Source organism: Mesoplodon bidens (assembly GCF_964165515.1).
Source record: "Mesoplodon bidens genome assembly, chromosome: 2".
Lineage (NCBI taxonomy): Eukaryota > Metazoa > Chordata > Mammalia > Artiodactyla > Ziphiidae > Mesoplodon > Mesoplodon bidens.
This window is the reverse complement of record NC_138177.1, coordinates 148002013-148016411: the sequence shown is the minus strand read 5'-3', so window position 1 is coordinate 148016411 and position 14399 is coordinate 148002013. Positions and strand designations below refer to the sequence as shown.

Here is a 14399-nt window from a genome sequence, read left to right as displayed (position 1 = left end):
AGACTTATTGTGGTGATCATTTTGAAATGTATATAAATATCAAATCACTATGTTGTATAACAGAAACTAACAGTATTACAGGTCAATTATAGTTCAAAAACAAACAAACAGACTCATAAAAAGAGACCAAATTTGTGGTTGGTTACCAGAGGCGGGGTGGGGGGGAATTATGAGGGGAGGGGGAGTGGGAGGAAGGTGGTCAAAAGGTACAAACTTCTTGTTATAAGATAAATAAGTACTAGGGATGTGATGTACAACATGATAAACATAATTAACACTGCTGTATGTTATATACGAAAGTTAAGAGAGTAAACCCTAAGAGTTCTCATCACAGGGACAAGTATATATATTTTTTCTACTTCTTTAATTTTGTATCTATATGAGATGATGGATGTTCAGTAAATGTACTGTGATAATCATTTTAGATGTATTAAGTCAAATCATTATGCTGTACACCTTAAACTTATACAGTGCTGTATATCAATTACATCTGAATAAAACTGGAAGAAAACAAATTAAAAAAAGATTACTTTATGCTCACCAGCATAAAGGTGTACGTTCAAGACTATTCACTGCTTTCTTATTTGTAATAGCAAAACTCTAGAAACATCTAAATGTCTAACACTAAGGATGTAGATATACTGAGTTAAACAGAGAAAGCTGTAGAATATATACCTAATGACTCCATTTAGTCACATACACGCGTGTGCATGTGCACACGCTAACCTAAAAGCTAATTCATATTAAAAGCTATTACAATTCTGTAAATGCATATAAAGGGGACTGTAAGAATGTAGCCCAGACTACTGACAGCGAAGAACTATGGGGACAGGGAATGTGTGTTATGTGTGTGTATCTGTGTGTGATGGGGGCACATACAGAGATGCGGTTGAAGGGGAGTTTTCGTAAGAGTTCTATGTGTATTTTGCTATTAAATCTTATATAAGAATACATTCACATATTACTCATGAAATTTTAAAGACAAACGATGGGGAAGAAATATACACATAGGAAAACACATCACAAAGCTTTGTAAGGGGTGTGACAGATTTCCTTGGCTGGCCCTTTCCCCATGACCTCCACCGGGCCTTCCAAGACTATCTTAACATGCTCAATCGTAAAGTATTTGGAAGGGGTCTCCCCCATGTGTGTTTTACTCAGTGTCCCAAATCACGTACACAACTGGCTCTACACCAACTTGATGGGCAAGGATGTGATTATTCCAAATGACCTATCAATTGTGTGGTTCCCTTTTTTTCACCTGAGGGAACAACTCCTTCCAGTGACAACTGGCCAGATCTTAAAGGGACAACAAGCTGTGTTCTAGGTGGAACAATCTGGGTAGAAACTACTCTCCCAGGTAAGGCTCTATCCTGAGGCTGTGGCAGAGCCTGATGTTAGTCACAGGTATCTCAAAAATGGTAATGGTCTCACAAATGGCCAGTGTGGCTGGTTAACAGCTATCATTTCACCCAAAGCCAGAGGAGCAGCCTGAAAGCCGAGGCAACGTAAGGTGAGGTGCTGTTCCACTTCTCCCCATGCCCCAAAAGCTCTAGGCCTAGGGTATCAGCTGCCTCACAGAAAGAGTATGCTCTGGAGAGCTGACCACTAATTCTCCAATTACCAGGCAACACTTAGGACTTCTTACTCTCTTATAAGACCTGGACCACACACTGTCACTAGGACTCAGCTACAGTCCCAGAAAGCGCAAAGCTGGATTCCATTTTTCAGCATTCCTCTCTTGGGTGGAATAATGCCCAAACCTATGGAAAACTACAGCAAAGCTACATGTTTAACTAGAATAGAGAGACAAGGGGCACTCTCCCATTATTGATATCTGGGACTGCTTTGGTCTCTGATAGACACATTCTAGCATGTCAGATTGGATTCAAGTGTTATAGAACTTATCTCTAAAGTCACACATTGCAATTCAAAGAGTCTAAAAAGTTGAATTAGGTACAAACCATTAAGGAAAAATCCCCCACATTCCAGCCAAAAGATGAGTCATGAATTTCATGCATATTACATGACTTTTCATTAGTGGAATTAAAAATAGCTACTGTAGACCATTTTATTAGACCATTTTACACTATAAAGCCTGAAATGCTGCTTTTCTGCTTTGGGGTTAAAATTAAGTGTTCTTTAAATAGTAAGTAAAAAAGTTACTAAAACAGACAATCATCAATGATGAATGATTATGAGCCCTGATAGGGACTTGACTTCACATCCTTTCAGCTTTATCTACTAAGCACCTACTGTGTCCTTTAGAGGTTATAAAGATGGAAGGCAGAGTAGAAAATTGGAACGAAAACAGGCTCCTACAACTTGAATCTTTTGTTAGAACTGCTACACAGCTGTTGACCTTGGGCAAACTACTTAACCTCATCGAGCCTTAGTTTTCTTATCTATAAAATGGAGATATGGGCTTCCCTGGTGGCGCAGTGGTTGAGAGTCCGCCTGCCGATGCAGGGGACACGGGTTTGTGCCCCGGTCGGGGAAGATCCCACATGCCATGGAGCGGCTGGGCCCGTGAGCCATGGCCGCTGAGCCTGCGTGTCCGGAGCTTGTGCTCTGCAACGGGAGAGGCCACAACAGTGAGAGGCCCGTGTACCGCAAAAAAAAAAAAAAAAAAATGGAGATAGCACCTCCTTCTTCATAGAGTTATAGAAGCGAAAAAGGAGAAAGGAGATCTCATATGTAGTACATCTAATAGGGGCCTGCATAAAGAAGGCATTTAATGAGTGGCAGTTACCATCTTAAATGCCATCACCATCAGTACTGTGCTCAAAGCTCAGAACACAATATACAACCTTCTGGTGTAATTAGATGCCTCAGAACGGTAAACTCCATGACTGGCTACTATAAAGAACCCACAGTTTGCCCCAGAGAGAGATGCTAATTGTCTCTCAGTGCTTCATGGTGGTTTACTTTCACCTGATGTACTCTCTGGACAAACTGCTCATTTGCTCTGTGAATACAAGCAAGACCACAGTTTATCCTATTTTTCTTGTAAAAACGGAGTGAATACCTGCTTTTCCCTTATAACTCAGAGTCCAAGGCTAAATGATAACTAATAAATACTAGGTGCTGCAACCCATCAATTATTTCACGAATACTTTTTAAAAATGAAAGAGAACTGAACAAAAAATAATAAAATATCCTAAGGCAGCATAATATTAAGGACAAGTGACCGTTTTCAGAAACTTTTATTTCAGTTACATACATGTATGCATGTGTTTACTGGGTAATGATGAAAAATATTTCTTAATGTGGGTTCCAGGCAAAAGTTTGAAAGCTTCTGCCCCAGGTCACTGATCTCTGGTCGCAAGTGCTGAACCGCCCCACTCCCAAACTACTGCTGAAAGGAGGGGGTAGCTTCCAAAACATTGGCAAGCACTTTATTCTAGCACAGTGCTCTCTGCCCTGGCTGATTCTGAACTTTGTGACTCCACTCTGAGAAGAGAATATCCTCTTAGCCACGACAGGGACAACAGGGAAAACTAGCTTTAAGCACTTTGTGGGTGTACTATTCACTTGGCACTTGAGTTTTCTTCTCGACGCACATGTCTTTCTTAACTAAGCCACAGAAACTGAGAACAGGGGCTATAGTTGCCAAGTGGCAACTGCAGCACCTTATTCATATAAACACAAGGTTTGACTGCTGAATCCTGACAATGCTGCATCAACATCTTCTGAATATGCTCTTTTCCTCTGACAGAGTCCCTCTTTCGGAATGAATGTGAGATCTGGCCAATTTAGGGACTGGAAAAGTTTGGGCTCTAGTCCTGCTTGCCTGGTCAAGGTATTTAACCAACTCTGCCATTTCCTCCAATGCTATTCTAGAATAATACTTATCATTAGCTGCTGATAAGTTTTTAGTACAGCATATAGCACTACACCGCAAGGCTGTAAGTCTGTAAACTATATTAAACAAGATAAGCTCTCATTAGCTAATAAAAACAAGTTATCCAATTTTCTTGGGCGTTAGACGACACTGTTCTTAAATTTAATACCTACACTGTTCCTTAGGAAAAGTTGATTCAAGAATTTCTAACTTCCTCTAAACTGTTCTACTTGGTAAAACTCTGTTCCTTTGCAGAAAGGGTTAACATTTTAAATATTGGGTAAATGCATAACTATTACCTATTTTACCTGACTTTAATGTGTTGGGATCACAGTATGCAAAGCACCATTTCAAAAAGTAAAACAATCTGAAGTGAGTTCCCTATACTTACAGATACATACTAAACAGACAAAATGAAATATTCACAGCTTACAGAGAAATAGAATCACACTTTTGCTACCTGCTTATTCATTTCTGTGATGTTTATCCAGACTTTGTTCAATCCCAGCTCTCCAGATTCAATCTTCTCAAGTTGTTTTTGTTTGCTGAGTAGTTCTTCGTTAAGTTTGGGAATTTCTTGGAATGAGCTTTTCTGATTAGATTCCACTAAAAGCAAAAATAAGAACAATGATAAATAGCCATAAAGTTCCCTCATGGCTCCAAGATGAAAAAATAATCATACAGCAGGAAAGAAGATAGATTAATGAAAGTTAATTCTGGGAGGATAATGACAACTCACATCTATCAACTCCACTGTTCTTTTATTTACGTAAATGTATATCTTTAACGCTAAAGCTCCATTTAACTGGGGCTATTTCACTACTGGCAATACAACTTTTTAAAGTCAGGTGGCTAAGAATGATAACAAACAACATCAGCAGAAAGAGTGAGATTTGAATTTCAACTCTGTAACTTACTAACTGTGATTTTGAGCAAACTACTCAAATTTTTTGAGCTTAGTTTCTTCATCTGTAATACAGTGATAATTCTAACCATCCTGTGAAGTATATTTTAAGTGAAAGAATGGCTGTAAAGCACTACACACAGCTGGCCAGGCATATAATACGTGATAAATAAATGTTAAGTACTGACCTGCTCAGTTAAGAAGCTTTCTGACTGGTCAATGAAGATTTATAAACCTTACTCCATTAATGTTCAAGGTGACAGCCTAAGTTATATCTCTAAATGTTTAAATCTATTTTTTTCTATCTCAAATTGGTCAAACGCAAGATGGATTCTTACCACCTTTCAAGCACTGTTATGAGAGCGAAGATTTTAAATCTTTTTCATAAACAGCAAATAGTGTTTTCTTAAATCAACCCAAAAGCTCAAAGTGAAACAGAAGATAAAGGAAAATGTTAGGTGAAGTATAGGGTATTATTTGGCCTTTCTTTTGGGAAACAACATCTCATGGATGGTTTAGAGATTTGCCAGCCTGAAGGTAGAGGCCTGAAAGAGTGCTTTCTCTTCTTTCTTTAGAGTATTCTTTCCTTTTCATGGAAAATAAAATACTGATTGATAGTGGTTGGTCCTCCAGAATAAAACCTATGTCTTTCTTTTAAAGCCACAGACTGCCTGATTAGTTATCGTATGCTTTCCTTAAAACCAAAAACTGGCATAATGGACAGATAAAAAATAATTTACTAAAATGTAAGTTCCCAGACTTTTTTTGTTCATTTCTGTATAGTTGGCATTTAGAATATACCTGGCACATTTCAGGCACTCAGTAAGTATTAGAGACTGAATAAATCTGGCCTTTGCTTACCTCCCAACCATATTTCTCATCACTTTAGCTACCACTTCAATCTACTTGCTAGCCAAGCTGATTTTCCTGACACACCAACCTCTTTAAGCCTCAGTGACTGCACACACTATTCTCTCTGCCTAGATGCCCTTGGCTTGCCCCTTCTTCATTTCTGCCACCTTAGCCTAGTTAATTCCTTTCAAGATTCAGCACAAAGAGCTGGCCCCCACCTTGGACCACCGTTACCTCTTTACCACTCCAAAGTCTACTGAGCACTGAACACACTGTGCTATACTTATTTACTTGTCTGTCCCCTCCATCAGACTGACAGAGAGCTGCCTGAGGACAGGTCTTATTGGGTCCTGTATTCCAGGGCCCAGCACAGTCCCAGGTACACAGAAGCATGCAAATGCCTGTCCAGTGAAATGACTGTATGGTATGAAATGGAGTTAATATTATCCTATTAAGTTAAACAAAGAAAACTCAACAAATAAATAAATTCAACAACAAAAAAATCCCCACAAAAATCAGGGGGTGGTGGTGGTATCCTCACTGTAAGCAAACCCACTACCTGAAAATTCAGAATTATTAAAAGAAATTAGATATTTTTATTCACTTTTCAAAAATATGTGCTGAGGGATTTCTTTAAAAAATAGTAGACTTGGCTAAGTGCTTTTAATGTAACATTTGATTTACACACAGTTTGCAGGAATACATTCATCTCATGTGGTAGGAATATTTTACCAGTCAGTCGAAATTAATGTAGCACTTATAGCACCCAACTGAATTTCGTATACATATTCAGTTAGGTTATAAAGAAAAACTTATCCCACACACGTCTGCCATTCTCTGGTGGTAAAACATCCTAAGGCTGGGGGAGAGTCTTTTTCCCGTAATCTATATGAATTAAGTAGAGGAGGAAGTAAGACAAACACATAAATAACTTGGATTAAAATTATTAACTAATAAACATGTGAGTCTGACAAGCCCTGAAAACACTCTGGATCCTGAGGATTGTATGAGCTAAGAGGGGATTATATTCATGATCTGATTTGGGGTTTTTTAGGAGAGATAAGACAAGTAAAGGCACTCTGATTACATAAATGGAATGAAGTGTAGTAAACAAACAACTTATGATTACTAATTCATGTTCTTTCAACATGGAAAGCAACTTATTTAAAATTTAGTACAGTAATACTCAAAAGAACTTACTTAGCTCTTTTCCTGATCTTTAAGATCAGGAAATGGAGATTTTTGCCTATACCCTTTAGATACAACATATAATGCCAATAACAATACTTTATAATTATACATCTTTATAATTTACAATAAACTTTTATGTAATTACTCATCTTGTGATCGAGTCCCTACTGTGTGCCTGGCCCTGTACTTGGCACTAGTGCATACAAAAGGCCCTGAAGCTCTCAGTCTAGTGGGGAGCAAGGCGTCGCCCCAGAATTACTATACAGTGTGACAGGTCTTATGACAGAGGAATGCCCAAAGTGCTTTCATAGCACAAATACATCTTTACATATTATGGATGGGAAAATGAGGTTCAGAAAGAATAAGTGACTTGCCTATGTTTCACAGCTAGTAATGAGCAAGTCAGGATTCAACAGTCAAACCTTGTGCTTCTAAGACCAATACTCTTTCTAGTATACTTCAGCTGTCACAGATGCTTACAGCCTAACAAGACCATTTTTAAGTTCTGCACTGAATGACCAAACTGCTACTCTCCCTGTATGACCAGCAATGAAGATGTCTGATTTATCAATACTGTGTTTTTCTTCCAAATTCTTTCCCCTCACTTTAGCCTTGAGCGATAGGGAAGATTGCTTGGGAACAGAATCTTCTTTATAATAACTGTGGAGGTCTTCTGGAGTACCTGGTTCTAGAAGAAGAATACTGAGCTGAGTTTCAGGCCAGCCAGCACTTCAAGCTTAAGGATCAAGTTACTCCTTGGCCTCAAGGGAAAAATACCAAGCCTATCTGCTTTGCTTTCTGTTCCAGATATTTCAGCAATCCTGCCTCCTTTCCTCACAAGTGTCTTGGAAGATAATGAGATAAAGGACAAGGGGCTCTGAATTTTTCAAAAAGGTATTTAAACCAGGTCAGCAGGTGGTCTTACTTCCACTGTCCTCTTGAAAAACAAGAAATAAAAATAAACTTATTGAAATATATTGAAAGTAGAAGCATAATTCAAAGGAAGATTATTTAAGTTTAACAAGATTAACCTCACTTAGCCAAGAAAATGGTTTTCACAAAAAAACTCTTGCCAAGTAGTCCACAATGGTTCAGCCTGTGGACTGATTTATGCCCCAGGCCCTACCCCATCCTCCCTCAGAAGTCCTGCTTTAGACAGTATAGGTGCTGGCCTATCTATTGCAGCAAACCAAAGCCCACAGAGCAGCTGGACTGACAATTCTGAATCTGCTTCATTCAACTGGCTGACAAATGCAGTCAGGGTCCCAGGGGAAGGCTGCTCAGTGATAGAAAGCAGGTCTCACAGCCCAGGGTACAACTCCTGGCATCTCCTGAATAGAGTATTTCCAGGTATTAACATGTGCTCAATAAATATTTGTTGCCTGATCGATTGTCAGGTCTATTACATGTATACACTTCAAATATGCATTTCTTTTTTTTTTTTTTTTTTTGCGGTACGCGGGCCTCTCACTGTTGTGGCCTCTCCCGTTGTGGAGCACAGGCTCCGGACACACAGGCCCAGCGGCCATGGCTCACGGGCCCAGCCGCTCCGCGGCACGCGGGACCCTCCCAGACCGGGGCACGAACCCGCTTCCCCTGCATCGGCAGGTGGACTCCCAACCACTGCGCCACCAGGGAAGCCCCAAATATGCATTTCTAAACAAAGAAATTTCCTGAAAATGAAAAGCTCAGCTAAGGTACAAATTACACTGGTGTCCTGAAAACACAGGCACAGAGCAATCAGAGAAATGAATCCCTGGAAGGCAGAAGTGAGCAATGTTTTGAAATGTATAAATAAATAACTCCTATATGTAACCAAAACAAGCTGTAGTACAAATGAAGGAGGCCCAACTAGTTACGGAGAGATGATGGCACAGACAGGTGTCGTCAGTGGTTATTTATAGTTAAACACTGCTTCTCAGAACCTCATTTCCAAGTTATGATTACTACTTACCAAGAAAACACTGGCCTTAAAAACACCTTGTAATACTGCTAAGGACAGCATTCAGGAGGGAAAATAACTAGAATAGAAATCTCATTCTTACACTGTAGTCTGATCCCACCAATTGATAAAACATATAGGTCAGGATGATCCTGGCAGAGAACTGTGGCCTACCCTATCCCATTCCCTGAATCAGAAGCTCAGAAGAAAACCAAAGTTAGTATCTATCTATCTATCTATCTATTTTTTTTTTTGTGGCCTCTCCCGTTGTGGGGCACAGGCTCCGGATGCGCAGGCTCGGCGGCCACGGCTCACAGGCCCAGCTGCTCCGCGGCATGTGGGATCTTCCCGGACCGGGGCACGAACCCGCGTCCCCTGCATCAGCAGGCGGACTCTCAACCACTGCGCCACCAGGGAAGCCCTTCAATATATTTTTTTCAAGCAACATCACTAGGAACGTCATTAACATACTCACTAAGGATTAGCTGTCCCTAGGTCAGGTTTGGAACTTAACTAACTGCGGGCAGCAAAGAGAAGCTGGGGTGAAGGAAAGCTAGGAGGTTGTGATCTCCTATGGTTTAAGAGAGGAAGTAAGGAAACAACTCTTAATTCTAGTTCTGGCGCCAGATTTCTTTATGACCTTGAGAAAGCCTGGTGGTCAGTTTCCTGGTGTGTTAAAGCTGCTAAAGTTAGGGTATTTTTTTTTTTTTTTTTTTTTTTGCTGTACACGGGCCTCTCGCTGTTGTGGTCTCTCCCGTTGCGGACGGAGCACAGGCTCCAGACGCACAGACTCAGCGGCCATGGCTCACGGGCACAGCCGCTCCGCGGCATGTGGGATCTTCCCGGACCTGGGCACGAACCCACGTCCCCTGCATCGGCAAGCGGACTCTCAACCACTGCGCCACCAGGGAAGCCCAGTTAGGGTATTTTTGATTAACCTGAAACTGCTTCCTTAGCTTAGAAATTTTTTAAAAATTAATTTTATTATTTATAATAAAATTCAGGTTGTAATTGTAGCTATGCACTAATTGTTAGTTAAAACAAAGACTGAGTAAAGCATCTTTTGGGTATAACTTTACTAGCTTTAGAAAATTAACCCTTGAAACCTAGAACTAAAGATCTCAGTATTGCTAAAGGAAGATCTTTAGGTTAAGACAGGTTGAAGCTACCATGCAAACACACCTTTCAGAAAAAGAACTTTGGATGTGCAAAATACAACTTGACAATTTTGAATATATAAAACTCTTCAACTTAAAGTTTCTTAAACTTTAAAACACTCATGAGACAAATATTTATTTCTGACTTGGCATACAGTAAGCACTCCATACATGCTGGCTATCATTATTACTGCTCAGTCCTATGTTTCTATAGGTTTTTCTTAAGGAGGAAACTGTCTGACAGACACTCCCACATGCTTTCTCAAGTGTCCCTGTGAGGAGGAAGGAAACAGCCTAGTGTTGCTATTGCCACTTTATAGTTGGGGAATATGAAGTGGTAACAGGTGGAGATTAACCAAGATTCTACACTTCTGGATCTTAGCCCTTGCCTTCTGCACTGTAAGTGTTGACTGCAATACCATTATTTCAGATGCTATTTGTCCTAGTGGTGCATAAGCACTGTTTTTTGTTTGTGGATTTAAAAATGAGTAACTGTTACTGCATTCAAGCTGACAGCTAAGAAAGAGTTTAAAAATGCTGACAGGAACATATAAGTGCTTCATCAGAGTGAGCAAAAGTCTTAATTCAGTGTGGTTCACTTTGTCCTAGAACCTGGAAAAAGAGTCCAAAATTATACTCTGAAAAGGGTGACCACTTACTTGTTCTAAATTTTTCCTTGAGGGCATCCAGGTCCTCCTTCAGAGCAACTTGCATCCACACCAAGCCAACGCAGGCCACGACACAGGCGGCAAGGATGACAAAAGCACAGAGGGGATAACAGATCTTGCAGCATCGTAAATAGTCTCCCCTGATCATAAGAACAAATTCAACCAGGAGTACAAAAGAGATTTGAATACAGCTTTATTCAAAATAGCACGTTTTGCCATGCAATTATAATCTCTAATGAATACCAGTTAATTCACCAGGGAACACAGGGGTAACACACTTAAATCTGAACAGCAGGTTGAATATGTCTAAATAATATGACCTATAAAGAGTCCATCTATAGGGGACGAAGGTTTCAAACTTCACATGAAACAGAGGGAGTTCCTGTGAGCTACAGGAAGCACCTGCGGGCACTGCAGCTCACTGCCATCATCAAGTCATCATCAGTTTCTTTGGAAACTGGCTCAGGTTAGGGAAGTGTAAAGACCAGAGCTTCTCTGCCATTCCATCACTGTACTGTAATTCACTTATCTATTTCTCTCTCTTAAATACATACTCACGCCAGAGGACCTCATTTCAGTTTACTGAAACTTTATAAACTTTTGAGTGAGTTTTACACCAAATGGAATGAAAAAAAGTAGACAGTAGGTTTAAATGGACACCTGGTACACTCCAGCTTACTGGCTCAGAAGGAAGGGAAACATAGAAAGGGGTTAGATTTCACACCAAATTTCAACCAGCACTCAAGGTCTAAACTAACCCAACAGGATAACTATTCCAGTTAACTATTCCACTTCATCAGATATTCACAGCTCAAACCCAGGATTACCCTGAACTACCTCACCTGGCAAAGAAACCAATCTCTTCCTTTAACATAAAAGGACACAGACATTCTAAACAAACAAACCTCAAAGGATTCAATCTCTTTTCTTTTAGCATCCCAACCTTCTGCCTAGCTCTTGCTTCCACAACCTCAGCAGCATATTCTTCTTTTAACGTGCTCCTTAAGAGAGTCCAAGGGCACCTTCAAGGTTCCCTTCAGCCGTTTCCTACCGTAACCCCCAATTCGCAATGTCTTTGTACTCACTACTGGATTTGTCTAGTGGCTGCACCATCTAAAAGTGGTTTGAGAAAACCGGCTTCTTCTTTTTGTTTCCCACCCGTCATTTCTCTCAAGGCTCATGCTTTTAACAGAATGTCCCTCACCATATTCCCCCATCACCAAGATTCAGACCCATCAAGAGTGCAAAAAAAACAGAAACAAAAAAACCCTCAACAACAACCCCCCCACAAAAACAACAACCAAAAAAATCCAACCAACCTAACAAAAAAACCTGCAGTCCTAAGGTCCCTGTCTCTCCTATACTTAACAAAAGGTCTAGTCCCCCAAATTTCTCTGTTCTTAGTTCCCTATTCTTAGCTTCTTTGCTACTCCCACCTTGGTCTTCTGGGCTCTTAGCACGTTCCCCAAGTCCACCCTTCCACCCTAGATTCAGAGCTCTTCTTTGCATACTCAGAGATAGGTCTCTAATTTATCCTTCATTCAGAAACTGAACTCATCTTCTCCCTAACATTCTTCCTCCCTCTGTGCCTTCCAAGGTCTACACACTTTTTTCTTCCTAAGAACTCCCTTCTCCTTCCCTTTGATTTGCCTCCTTGGTAGTGCAAGGAGATGCCTTTTCCCCATCCCACCCCTGAGTACTGCATTACTCACTTGACAAAGCGAGAGCGATTTCCAGCTACACCAAATTCCTCTTCCTCCTCTGAGCTGGACTCAGAGTCTGAGTCAGGAGGCTCGGTGCGAAGCAGGCGGTGGCCTGAGCCTTTCTTGGGCTTCTTTCTCCGGCTGTCCCCCGCCAAGCCGATCAGTGCATTGAGCTCTTTGCGCTTTTTCATCTTCTTGTGTGGGGTAAGTGGAGCACCCACTCCTGAGCTGCCAGGTTCGTACCCGACGCCCAATTCTCTCGAGGCCTTGGAGCCGCCTTCCAGGGTGAGTAATCCTGGGCCAGAGCCCTTCTGGTCAGTCCCACCCAGGAGTGGGACTGACCAGATCCGCTGGGGGCTGGAGATTGGAGCCCAGAGGAAACTGTAACTCAGATGGGTGGGGGAAGTCACCTAAAGATGGCCAGGGAGCTGGTGATCCAAATGGATAAAGTCCTAGGCATGCACTGTCAGTTACCGAAGGGGGTGTTGGACGTGGAGGAGGGGGGAACCTTTGTCTCCCAAAGAAAATAAAAAGTCAAGTCAAGAGACTCTCAGACCTGGTCAGTATATAGTATTTCTAAGGGTGCTCCAGGAGCTGGGGAAGGACACCGATGGGTGCTTTGGACTTCCGGGGTAGAATTTCCAATGGAGAGAAAAAAAGAAACTTGTTCTTCAATGGGAGGAGAGGGAGAGATGCAGAGCGAGACGATGGGAAGGCGCTGTTCTCTCCCTAGCTGGCAGCAGGAGGGGGCTCCCAGCCGCTACCACCCCGACAGAGAAAATGCCCGAGTTTGAGATGATCACCGTCCTCCGGCCTGAGTTTGAAGGAAGCCAGAGGCCGAGGAAGACCCAGAGCCCGGCCTGGAGGGCTTGGCCTGAGAGGAGCCAGTCCCGCGCCCGGGGAGACCCCAGCCCTGCTGTCTGGGCCTGGGGGCGCGGTGAGGAGGGGCGACGGCGGCTCAGCCCACCTGAAGCGCTCCCACCCAGAGTTCGAGGTGTTCCGGCACGGGCGACTCTCGGCAACTCACACGCGCCGCCTCCACTCCAGCCGCGACTCCGGCCCCCGCTCCGGCTGCGGCCGCACCTGCTCCCGACTCGCTGGCGGCGGCGGCGGCGGCGGCGGCGGCCGCGGGCTCCAGACGCGGGCCATAGCTCCAGCCCCAACTCACTTCCCTTTGGCAGCAACCGCCGACACCGCCTGCCAGTAAGGCGCGCTCCCATTGGCCGCCCGTCTGGTGACGTCTTGCGAGGAGGCGGTGGGGAGGCGGGGTGTTAAAGGATGCAGGCTCAAGCGAGGGCAGGTCCCACCTGCCAGTCGAGGAGGCCCCGCCCCCAGGAGGGTCTGGGACCTGTAGCTCAGCTGACAAGGACGAGTTTTGTTTCTTTTATTTTCTTTCTTTTTTTTTTTTTTTTGCGGTACGCGGGCCTCTCACTGTTGTGGCCCCTCCCGTTGCGGAGCACAGGCTCCGGACGCGCAGGCTCAGCGGCCATGGCTCACGGGCCCAGCCGCTCCGCGGCATGTGGGATCTTTCCTGACCGGGGCACCAGCCCGTGTCCCCTGCATCGGCAAGCGGACTCTCAACCACTGCGCCACCAGGGAAGCCCAGAGTTTTGTTTCTTGAGGAGCAGGGATGGGCCAGGCAAAGCATCCAGCTGCTCGACCTGCTTGGGAAGTTCATCAGCCGCCCGGGCCCCCCAAGTTGTGACTAACCCAGCCTAGAGGCTCCAACCCTCTGACTCTCATGCTGTTTATTAAAGGTTTAGCCGTGTTACAGATTAATGACCCGGTTGAACATGTTCATTCATTCATTGCGTAAATATTTATTGAGAGATTACCATATGTCAGGAGCAGTTCTACCGCTGAGGATAGAACAATAAACAAGATAACCACTATCCCTGCCTTCCTGCATAGGGTTGCCCAATTTAGCAAATAAAAATACAGGACACTCAGTAACGTTTGAATTTCAGGTAAACAACGAATATTTTTTTGGTATAAGTATATCCCATGCAACGTCTGGGACATCTTCATAGTTTTAAAAGTTAATTCTATTTTACCTGAAATTACTTTTAACAGGGTGTCCTGTGTTTTATCTGCCAACTCTATTCCTGCAGCTTATACTCGAGTGGGAGGACAGCAAT

General features: G+C 42.8%; 1 protein-coding gene across 2 annotated transcripts in view; it reads right to left on the bottom strand.

Annotated features, from left to right (window-relative positions):
• EFCAB14 (EF-hand calcium binding domain 14) overlaps positions 1 to 13599 on the bottom strand; it is a 38109-nt gene extending 24510 nt beyond the window's left edge. The window contains exons 1-3 of one of the 2 annotated variants that reach the window (XM_081226605.1): positions 12271 to 13599; positions 10550 to 10698; positions 4305 to 4450 (exon numbers count right to left, since the gene is read on the bottom strand). In XM_081226605.1, coding sequence (XP_081082731.1) covers positions 4305 to 4450; positions 10550 to 10698; positions 12271 to 12452 — 477 coding nt within the window. In that variant the 5' untranslated portion in view covers positions 12453 to 13599. The remainder of the gene's footprint in view (positions 1 to 4304; positions 4451 to 10549; positions 10699 to 12270) is intronic. The other variant, XM_081226606.1, reaches the window with a different exon arrangement.
• Positions 13600 to 14399: the final 800 nt, after the last annotated feature.